Source organism: Heliconius melpomene, chromosome 2, assembly GCF_056956725.1.
Source record: "Heliconius melpomene rosina isolate 202511_hmr_F chromosome 2, ASM5695672v1, whole genome shotgun sequence".
NCBI classification, from domain to species: domain Eukaryota; kingdom Metazoa; phylum Arthropoda; class Insecta; order Lepidoptera; family Nymphalidae; genus Heliconius; species Heliconius melpomene.
Window position 1 is genome coordinate 4,905,263 of NC_140390.1, and position 9,879 is coordinate 4,915,141.

The 9,879-nt window shown below is 28.1% G+C and overlaps 3 protein-coding genes across 5 annotated transcripts; 2 read left to right on the plus strand and 1 right to left on the minus strand.

Moving 5' to 3' along the window:
• The first annotated feature begins 1,040 nt into the window (after positions 1–1,040).
• Positions 1,041–2,597, plus strand: LOC146540510 (uncharacterized). 2 transcript variants are annotated; one of them, XM_085201719.1, is made up of 5 exons: positions 1,041–1,160; positions 1,261–1,457; positions 1,621–1,708; positions 1,780–1,933; positions 2,231–2,597. In XM_085201719.1, exons 2-5 carry the CDS (start codon positions 1,269–1,271, stop codon positions 2,463–2,465), a joined length of 666 nt encoding a protein of 221 aa, XP_085057845.1. In that variant the 5' UTR covers positions 1,041–1,160; positions 1,261–1,268; the 3' UTR covers positions 2,466–2,597. The 2 variants fall into 2 exon arrangements, with proteins under 2 accessions (XP_085057845.1, XP_085057836.1); XM_085201710.1 differs by having other exon boundaries at positions 1,069–1,457.
• A 93-nt stretch (positions 2,598–2,690) lies between these two features.
• On the minus strand, positions 2,691–5,366 carry Vps37B (vacuolar protein sorting 37B). Its single transcript, XM_085201733.1, has 3 exons — positions 5,074–5,366; positions 4,601–4,772; positions 2,691–4,518 (listed from the first exon to the last, which is right to left on the minus strand). The coding sequence occupies exons 1-3, from the start codon at positions 5,191–5,193 to the stop codon at positions 4,163–4,165; spliced, it is 648 nt and encodes a 215-aa protein (XP_085057859.1). The 5' UTR covers positions 5,194–5,366; the 3' UTR covers positions 2,691–4,162.
• A 289-nt stretch (positions 5,367–5,655) lies between these two features.
• On the plus strand, positions 5,656–9,689 carry PIG-L (phosphatidylinositol glycan anchor biosynthesis class L). Of its 2 annotated transcripts, XM_085201688.1 has the most exons (5): positions 5,657–5,824; positions 6,006–6,154; positions 6,398–6,688; positions 7,312–7,405; positions 7,911–9,689. In XM_085201688.1, the coding sequence occupies exons 2-5, from the start codon at positions 6,082–6,084 to the stop codon at positions 8,083–8,085; spliced, it is 633 nt and encodes a 210-aa protein (XP_085057814.1). In that variant the 5' UTR covers positions 5,657–5,824; positions 6,006–6,081; the 3' UTR covers positions 8,086–9,689. The 2 variants fall into 2 exon arrangements, with proteins under 2 accessions (XP_085057806.1, XP_085057814.1); XM_085201680.1 differs by having other exon boundaries at positions 5,656–6,154.
• The last annotated feature ends 190 nt before the right edge of the window (positions 9,690–9,879 follow it).

A 9,879-nucleotide genomic window follows, 5' to 3' on the forward strand; every position in this document is an offset into this window, starting at 1 on the left:
TTAAACTATGTATCTGAAGATTTTATTAGATGTGTTGAGAACTGTGCCACAATGTGCAATAATTTATTCGAAACATTATCATATTCTTTAAACCTCAAAAAACTGGTAATTTGTAAATTGGAAGAAGATGTAAATTTTAGTTTTCTTGCCCAATGTGAGGAACATTTTAAAGAAAATGTTCATTTTATATGTAATAGTGTCTTCCACATAACAGTAAAAAGATTTTGTACAGGTAAAAATAGACAATTTGCAGATTATCAGAAATCGTTAAAAAGGAAAATAGATATATTAAAAAATAAGTAATGGTATATTAATGTTAGATTTAAATCAAATCAGCTTCACGCTGTATCCCGCACATAGCAGGGTAAGCAGAGGGAACCTGGTGTTAAGACACTTTGTTCCCCACTGTAGAGTGACAGAACTCAACGCCGCGCTTTGCCTCGACTGTATTAAATTCATTATATCTATTTTATTATTTTTATCATTATCTGTAATTGTTTTGTTATTGTTTCTAACATGTAAGGGCAAGTTTGTCTTGTTGCAATATTGTTATCATTAGCAGTTTATTTTAATTGTTTTAATTGTTGTCTATTGAATATCATGCAAGATAGCTGCCAGCTAATGTAATAGTTAAATATACTATTGACTCTTCTCAGCAGAACTGCCTACCGAACCGGTGGTAGCTTTTTGTTTATATGTCGACGATTCAAAAGTGCTTATAATTGTCTATTTAAATGTAAAATATATTGAATTTGTTTATAAGCAATAAAAAACATTTATAGTATTTATTCGTTTTATTTCTGCATTATTTTTTTATTATTGTACCATAAATTATTCAGACTCTTTCAAACTCATTTGGAGGTATTACATAATTTAAATAATAATACTTCCAAATGATTTTGAAAGAGTAGTAATTCTGGCTTTTGAATAAAAATCGATTTAAAGCCAAATTTTGAATTTCCCGCAAATTGTGTTTTGGGGGCAGGCACAGAGATGGCAGCAGCATCGTTTAGTCACCCATTTTTTAGTATGAAGTGAACATTCTTTGAGTAAATGTGTTCTGTGAATGCAACCATATGATGTGTGACATTGACATTCATTGTGTAATCAATCAAAATGTGATAAAATTTCTTAAATTATTATCTAAAATTACTATTTAGGTATATATAAAATATTAAACCTTTACTCAATAATGCATACTTTAATTTTTTTATGCAAAAGGGTCAAAAAATAATTCACGTTATAATATAAATATTACAGCTATTGCAATGCTGGCTCACAGTAAGTCAAAATTATTTTACGGTGCAACTGATTTAATTTTACGCACATTCAGTACAACATCTCGAATCGGAGCGAGTCATTATGATGTATTAGGAGTGACGCCGAAAGCTACGCAAAGTGATATAAAATCTGCATATTATAAATTATCTAAACTGTATCACCCTGATACATCTAAGGTTTGTAAAATCTTATATTCAGTCAGGCCGTTAAAAAAATGACTAACGTATAAACTCAGCTCAGCTCATTTATAATAAATAATTTTAATCACTTAAAATTTAATATTTTAGTATAAATTTCTGTTTATAATTCACAAATTGTTATGTACATAATATATTTCAGGATGAAGAATCTGCAAAAAAGTTTAGATCAATTAGTGAAGCCTATGAAGTATTAGGAAATATTAAACTAAAAAAAATGTATGACAAAGGTAAATCTTTAAAAAATATAAGAGCAATTTTACTAATTGATTATTTACTAAACTAAACAAATTGTGCTTAGGTCTACTTGTAGGAAGGGAGAACACAAGCCGCATGGATTTTCATCCTGATGATGAACCTAATGATCCTGTTGTCAAGTTTTATAAATCACGACAATCTAGAAATATTATACCAACAATGGATGGAAAGACACCCATTTATGACTTTGATTCTTGGTATGAATACCTGTTATAATGTATAAATCAAATCAGCTTCACACTGTATTCCGCATACAGAAGGATAGGCAGAGGGAACCTACTGTTAAGACACTTTCTTCTCCACATTATAATGTAGAAAAATAAACTAATATGTATTAATATTGATTATTCTATCTGAAAAAACACATGCACACCCAAAACAATACATAATTTTTTTATGCTATTGTAATAAACTTATTTGAATTAATACTTAAATCTAAAATTTATATTGTTAATGGCAAATTATTTCATATTTATTCTAAATTATATTTGCAGGTCCAGAAATCACTATGGGGATTTATTTAAAAAATCTCAATATGAAAAGGAACATCTTCGTAGAAGAGCTCGTAAACAACAAGATGAAACAACAGCTCAAAACCAAGAGTTAGTTATGTACCTAACAATTTTCATATCAACACTCTTTGCTGGTTTTGTGATATATGGCAAAACTGATTATGATAATAATAACATTGATAATCAAAAGAAATCTTCTGTTGAAACAAAAAGCTAATAAATTTTAACTAGTACAAGTTTTCAATAGATAAAGAATGTTAGTTGTAACTCATAGTTTATTTTTAATAATTTATTATTATTAATCATCTGTATATATTGTAAATATTTTACAAATGAATAATTATATATATTTTTTGGTATTTTTATTTTCTTTATGATAAAATTTGTTAATAAACTTCTCACAGACATCTTAAAATAAAAGTGAAGCAAATAAGAAATTCAATAAATTACACAATTTTTATTTTAAATAAACTATATGAACTAGTATTAAATAAGACATTGAATTTATAATACCATATAGTATTTCTGGAAAATAGAATAAATACATTTGCTGCTACAAAAAATAACATTTTCACATAACAATATAAGGAATTGAAATTAATATATTTTGTAGCTTGTATAATCTCAAGCTTTTATTTTTAAAAAGGCCTATATTTTAATGCTTACACATACTTCTTTTGAAGTAAATAAACCTTACAGTTTAAAGTGTCCAAAAATAAAAGAGTATTGTGATAATAATAACAGTCAATAAGATAATACATCTTATATATCTTAATAAAATAATTGTGCAAATTTTCTATAACTTTTCAAATAAAATTTACAATAAAAATGCCAAATTTAGGATCATTGTTTGGCTTTGATACAAGTATCATCATTGTGTTTTGCTTATTTATAAGTGTATATTCTAATATAACATTCTAAAATAATTACATATATATTATGATACAGCAGTGGTTATACCCACTCTACATGTTTTGTTTAGCTTCACATTGTATCCTGTACATATGAAAGTGGGCTTTCCACCGAATTCTGGTTTCATTGTGTGGGGCCCGGCGGAACTCTACACCGCATGTTTTAGCTACATAATAAATACACTAGCTTTTGTCTATGACATCCCCAGCATGGTCAAATGAAAATAAGTAATAGATGTATTTCAAATGTGACATATTATAAATGCTAGAGACGACTCGGACTACAACCACATTCACCTCAACACAGTGGATTACATAAAAATGATTAAATTTATTTACTTGGTAAATAGACTATCAAACACAATTTTATTTTTTTATATGAATTAAAATTCTTAGATAATTTTAAATATTTACAGAGTTTAAGAAATATTATTAAATTTTAAAACAATTCCTGAGAGTAATAGATATTAAATGTCATAGAAATGATTAGATGATGAATAAAGTTATTTATAAATATTTTTTTATTAACTTAATTCTAAAGAAAGATGAGCCATTACCGTCTATTCATCATAGGGTCAGCAAAAACTCAATAGTTTTGGTCACAAATTTCAATTTATTTAAATATTATTTACCCAAATAATTACATTTTATCTACAAGCACCAATATCAAGTGGACTGTTTATTGAACAAACTCAATCACTTACTTTAGTTTAATTGACCTTACAGAAAATAATTATGTTTGCTACTGCTTTAAAAAGAACAATTCTTGTAATTAATAAAATCTTTGTTCCTATATAATAAAAGTTTTACAATATTTAAAAAAAGAATAAGATTTGTATGTTTAAAACATTAAAAGTCACTTAAAAATGAACAGTAAATTAACAAGGAAACATTAATAGGGTGTATAAGACAACTATTTATAACATCTTAATAAAAAATAATTATACCAACATTATACAATTTTAATATAATTATATATTTTATTAACATCATATAGGGGTTTTTAAAAGTGGTTTCCATACATACCTGGCATAGGCATGTTTAGAGGGCCTACAGGATAAGGCATATTTGGTACACCAGGAGTTTGGCCATAACTTGGATAAGGTAAATATGGCTTAGCAATACCATTACCGTAAGAATTTTGATTTGTTCTTAATAGTTCGTTCATTTTATCAGATTTGAATTTTCTCAAGTGCATTGTCTTACGAATTGGTTCAAAGTCTTCAAGAAATTTGTCTACATCTATTTTACCAGAAAGAAAATCTTGTGAAATATTTTCTGATTCCTCTTCCGCTTCTGCTGCTGCAGTTTGTAGTAACGCTAATGTTGTATCAGGAGATATTCCAGCTGATTTTGATTCTAAAAATAGACATTGAATAATACATACAATTTATAATAATTAAAATTTGTATCTATAATAGAAAATAATGGTTTCACTTACTATAATCATTTAACAGGTCTTGTATGCGAGTGCACATTTCTTCACCATCTTTAGATTTTTCTTGGACTTGTGCCTTTAATTCTTCTAATTCTGGTTCCTTACTTAAGTTGAACTCTGCTAGTGATCGATTACTAGCTATAATCATTTCTTTTTCAGTTTCCCAGTCTTTAACCTATTAATATAAATAGATAAAAAGAATGTATGAAGAGGTTGACAACAGTGGACGACGCAAAATAGGTATGTAGAGACCGTAGCTTTTGGCGCTTCAAGTAGCTAGGGATACAGTGTGAAACTCAGTAAAATTCATTAAAAGAAATATACGTAAAAGTACAAAGAACATTTTTCTGTATCTTTTCAGTGACTTTTAATTTCAGTGACTAATTAGTCATTACTCACAGGCAGAATAAATTTCGAATAAGTTTCCAAAAAAGCGTAGTGGCCAGACATAAACTTAATATGTTGAATTCGTTTACCTGTTTAACATCTTTAAGGACAGAATCGAATTTTGTATCATCATTGAGCATTTCCTTTAGTTCATCTGAATTTAGATGAGAAAGTAAGCCCATTGCAGAGGCGTAATCCGGTTGAATCATTCTGTACTACTATGGACACAACAAGAACTCGCTTAGTTTTAGCAATAATATCTTCAAACACTGTAATCTAAATTATATTATTAATTAATTTACGAAACAAATAAACTGTTTGCAATTTGTTATTCATTCATATTTCATACCACAGACCACACAAGCTCAACACATTTACCACAGAGGCACAGAAATAAGTTATAGAGTTTATAAACTTATTTCTGACGGTACCACAGACGTAAATATACAGATTAGGGATTAATAATTTAAGTGCAACATAAAAACAGTGTCCCAATTAATAAGATAAATTTGTCAAACTATGTTAACAATCCAAATCCAAACATTTAAGTTTAAATTTAATTTAATAATTTGGTTTAAAAACCTCTGATAAAAATTAATACCCAATATCTAGACTATGCACAACTTTACGGGTAGGACATATTTTTAATTTATTATCTATGATGACATTTAGTACATTTACTATAAAAAATCGTCAAAGAACTATGTTGAATTGTTGACGACCGAAATGAAGATAAGAAGTGCAATTTTAGGGTTTAGGGCTTTAATTATATTTTAAATAATATGTTGCTTATTATAATAGATTAATAAAACGCATAAGCCACCAGATTTTACTTAAAAGGTATCATATTCTAGTCAGAAATGTTAATTTATGAGTCAACTTTGAAATTTATTTTTAATTTTTACGTACATTTTGTGGCAGAATCATTAATTTATATAAGAAATTTTATATTGTACATCAGCGTATGGTTAATTGGTTACTTGCTTGTTTGTTGTTTTGTGTATCGCCGATACGCGAGGAGATTGCCAACCAGGACTCGAGGAGCTCTTGGAGCTAAGAGAGTTTTAATAGTGATAGCACATCCTGATGATGAATGCATGTTTTTCGGTCCAACAATTTTCCGATTATGTGAGCAAGGAGCTGAAGTTTATTTACTGTGTTTATCAAATGGTAAAATACTCTTTAGTTTAATTGTTAACTATATTTATCTGTGTTTTGTATACTGTTGTTTTAATATTGTTCTTAAATTTTTGTTATTGGTAAAATTGGATATTTGAACATCTACTAGTGTAACAATTTCTTTAAAAATTATGTTTCAAATACATAATGTAAAAAATGCTATTAAACAAATCATATCACTTGCTGTACATACATACCACTCCTGTCACTGAACAAAATCTTTGCACATTTCAGGTAATTACGAAGGAAAAGGAAATGAGAGAAGAAAAGAATTATGGAACGCTTGTTATGCTCTTGGTGTGCCAGATTGTAACATATGTCTTATATCAGACACAAGACTACAGGATAACCCAAAGGCACAATGGCCTGTACCTGTCATAGCTAAACTCATACAACAGCAGTTAGAAGCTTTAGATATTGATACTTTAGTCACATTTGATAGGGGAGGTGTATCCTCACATCCTAATCATTCGGCAGTATTTTATGCAGTTGCTTACATGTTTGTTGAAAAGAACATGCCACAAAGTAAGTTAAATTCTGTTAATATTACATGTTTTTTACAATTTTTATTTTAAATTTGCTTTTCTTGGGTAATTTTATATATAGTACTCTAAATAATGCCTAATCAGATTGCTTGATGATTGAGCTATATTTTTTCCCTCATAGCAGGGTAGGCAGAGAGGATTTAGTGTCAAGACACTTCATTTTTACTTTCCCAAATTTGAGACATTGCATGTAGAGTGGTGGAACTTTATGAACCCACAATCATTGTGTATACACTCAGATGCTGTATAATGGCCTCATTTAAAACTAAAAAACTATTAACTTATTTATCTTCCTTATCATTCCTATTATTCCCAGTTGTGGCATAGGGACACAAGTGTGTCACTATAAATACAACTGATTGTGGGTTCCCCTCTTGAATAAATTAAATATTTTAATATCTTCATTGCTTCACCCTGTTATTGAGAAAAAGTGAGTAATTTCTACCACTCATGCCTCCAGATTTCGGCGGAAAAGGAAGAATGGAGTGTGTTAACACTCGTATCCATTTGCCTTCCCACAGCAGTGACTGTGGGAAGGATACAGCGTGAAGCCGCTGTATCCTTCCTATTTAAATAATAAAGTCTGTAATTTACTTGTTTCAGAATGTACAGTATATACTTTGGATTCTGTCAACATATTGAGAAAATATTTGAGTTTTTTAGATCTACCATTAAGCTTTTTACTGTCCTCAAAAAGGTAAAATCTTAAAACTTATTATATTTATTTTAAGACCTTAAACATAATACTTTAATTGAAGCCCCATAATTTTGATACAATGAATAAGTACTATACAGCTATTGCTACCATTTCAGCATAACCAGCAAATATAACATTTTTATAGATGGTTTAAAAATAGTTTTACATAGGAATATAAATTATGAAAATAGAAATAATGATTCAATTTGTTTAACTTCTCCAGGTATCCTGCATATACCAGGGTAGGTGGAATTCAACATTGTGCTACATCTTCTTACCAGAGCAAAAAAAATTAAAATAATTTATTCTCTCGAGTGGAAATCCCATGTTGACACAATGACCTCTGTTAGTAATTTAAAATTAGCTCCACATTATATCCCGCACACAGCACGGTAAGCAGAGGGAACCTAGTGTTAAAACACTCCATTCCTCATTGTTCGACAAATTGGAAGGGCATTGCATGTTGAGTGGTGGAATTCAACTCAAATTTAATTTGTTATTTTAGATATTTCCTTCGCTGGACAGAAAGTCGCCGTGTGACTCGAGCTATGAAGCAACATAAAAGTCAAATGGTCTGGTTTAGGTATTTATATATAATGTTTTCTAGATATATGGTGATTAACACACTAAGGAAAATTAATCTTGTCGACATTGAATTAGAACTTGAGGTTGATGATTGAGAAATCTTTTTTTCTTCAGTCATAAAATTCATGAGAGCTTCAACCAATATTTTATGGCAGTCTTCATGCTAATTTACAATTGCCATGTTGAAACTGAATTAATCTTTTAAGTCTGTGTTATAATTTATTCGAATTAAAGCAAAATTTAGTTATTAATTTACTTCTATATGATTAATTATTTTGGAAATCACAAAAAAGTCAAATTTTCCCATGTACAAAAAAGTTTATAAAGAAATTTTGTATTTGTAACGTAAAAATTTAAATATAATGTTCAAATTAGACTAAGCAAAAAGAAAAATTTTAAAAATAAAATTAATATGCAAAATTTATACAGATTTCCTATTTATTGTAATCTTAAGTTCAGAGCTTCTTTATGACTGTTTTAATTTACCTTCTATATATTTTTTTTAAAAATAAATTAAACTTATTGTTAATGATAATTTTTATGTGCGATATATTTGTATATTATAAGAAATGAAATTTAATCTGATCCTATAATTATTACAAGCACTGTATCACAGGGTCCCATAGACACTATTTCCCTAGTAGGCTGATACTTTGTTTTCTGCTTTCAGCTCAAACGAGATTCTATTTAAATTCAAAATATTATTTATTTAAATAGGTAAAGCAAAATATTATTTATTCAAATAGAAGGGCCGAGCTGAGCTGAATAACTGTTGCTCTTTCAATATAATTTTTTTAAATTATATTCTTCCATAAAATAAATCTTAAGTCCACTTATCCTTTCAATGTTCTTGGACTTGGAGTAACAAGATTTCTCAATTAACATTGTTTTAACAGTTACTAATTAGAGTTATTGTCACCAATATATTTAAAAAAATAATAAATTTTATTAATAATATGGAGACTGCAGTCTAACAAATTATGATATTATTATTTTGAGTATTTCAGTCGTATTTTCGTATATTTTGAGTACATTCGCTGTATTTGTATTCAAAATTTCATTACAATTAGGTAAGCCATTTTACCTAATTATAATGAAAATAAATAATGCGTCTTATCGTCAAAATTGTCAGGTGTGGAAGATAAATTGCTTACGATAACATCGCGTTTTAGCGATATAATTATTATTATACTTATATATAATATGATTTTTATTTTATTTAAAATAATATGCATATAATGCTAACTTAGCATTAGTTTTATTAAAGTTTGTAATTTTTCGCCTATATAATACCCATAATGATATTCAGGCAAAACACTTAAAGGTAACAGCTATTGATTTAAACTAATCAAAATGTTTCTACGAAAGTTCCGATATAATAATAAGTAAATTTTATATACTATTTATTATCTATTATTGTGTGTTGTGAGAGCTAGATATTTTATCAATTGCCAGAATGTCTTTATAACTTGACAGTTCTTTTATAATTTTGTAATTTTTCCATTCCATTATAAATTTCCATTATAAATTTGCAAAAAATGTTATAAATATGTGTTTGTGTTAAAAAGGAAAAAGTCAAATAATTTTATTACATAATGTTACGTTTTGATGCTTTTCCTTTATAGATCTCAAATAGTGTTAGTTATTCATTTCAGAAATGAAATTTGTTATTTTTTTTGCTAATATATCAAACAACAGATTGGTGGCTTTCTGTTTTACATCTCTGTCCTTAAAATAAAAAAAATGTAAATATATTTTAAGTAAAGACCGTCATAAATAGAGGTCGCCTTAGTGCAGCGGCACTGTGTCTGACTGAAACCGACGGTTGTAGGTTCGGGAATAAACTGTTATTATTTTAATTTCTTCGCTCTGGTAACAAAACAAAACGT

Excerpts from the sequence above, each read along its gene's own strand:
- Vps37B (XM_085201733.1), bottom strand. The coding sequence starts at position 5,193 with ATGATTCAACCGGATTACGCCTCTGCAATGGGCTTACTTTCTCATCTA. Across the intron at positions 4,773-5,073 it reads TCCTTAAAGATGTTAAACAG|GTTAAAGACTGGGAAACTGA; the intron begins GTAAACGAATTC and ends TTATATTAATAG. Across the intron at positions 4,519-4,600 it reads AGACCTGTTAAATGATTATA|AATCAAAATCAGCTGGAATA; the intron begins GTAAGTGAAACC and ends GTCTATTTTTAG.
- LOC146540510 (XM_085201719.1), top strand. The coding sequence starts at position 1,269 with ATGCTGGCTCACAGTAAGTCAAAATTATTTTACGGTGCAACTGATTTA. Across the intron at positions 1,458-1,620 it reads ATCACCCTGATACATCTAAG|GATGAAGAATCTGCAAAAAA; the intron begins GTTTGTAAAATC and ends AATATATTTCAG. Across the intron at positions 1,934-2,230 it reads ATTTATGACTTTGATTCTTG|GTCCAGAAATCACTATGGGG; the intron begins GTATGAATACCT and ends TTATATTTGCAG.
- PIG-L (XM_085201680.1), top strand. The coding sequence starts at position 5,845 with ATGTTAATTTATGAGTCAACTTTGAAATTTATTTTTAATTTTTACGTA. Across the intron at positions 6,155-6,397 it reads TTTACTGTGTTTATCAAATG|GTAATTACGAAGGAAAAGGA; the intron begins GTAAAATACTCT and ends TGCACATTTCAG. Across the intron at positions 6,689-7,311 it reads TGAAAAGAACATGCCACAAA|AATGTACAGTATATACTTTG; the intron begins GTAAGTTAAATT and ends TACTTGTTTCAG.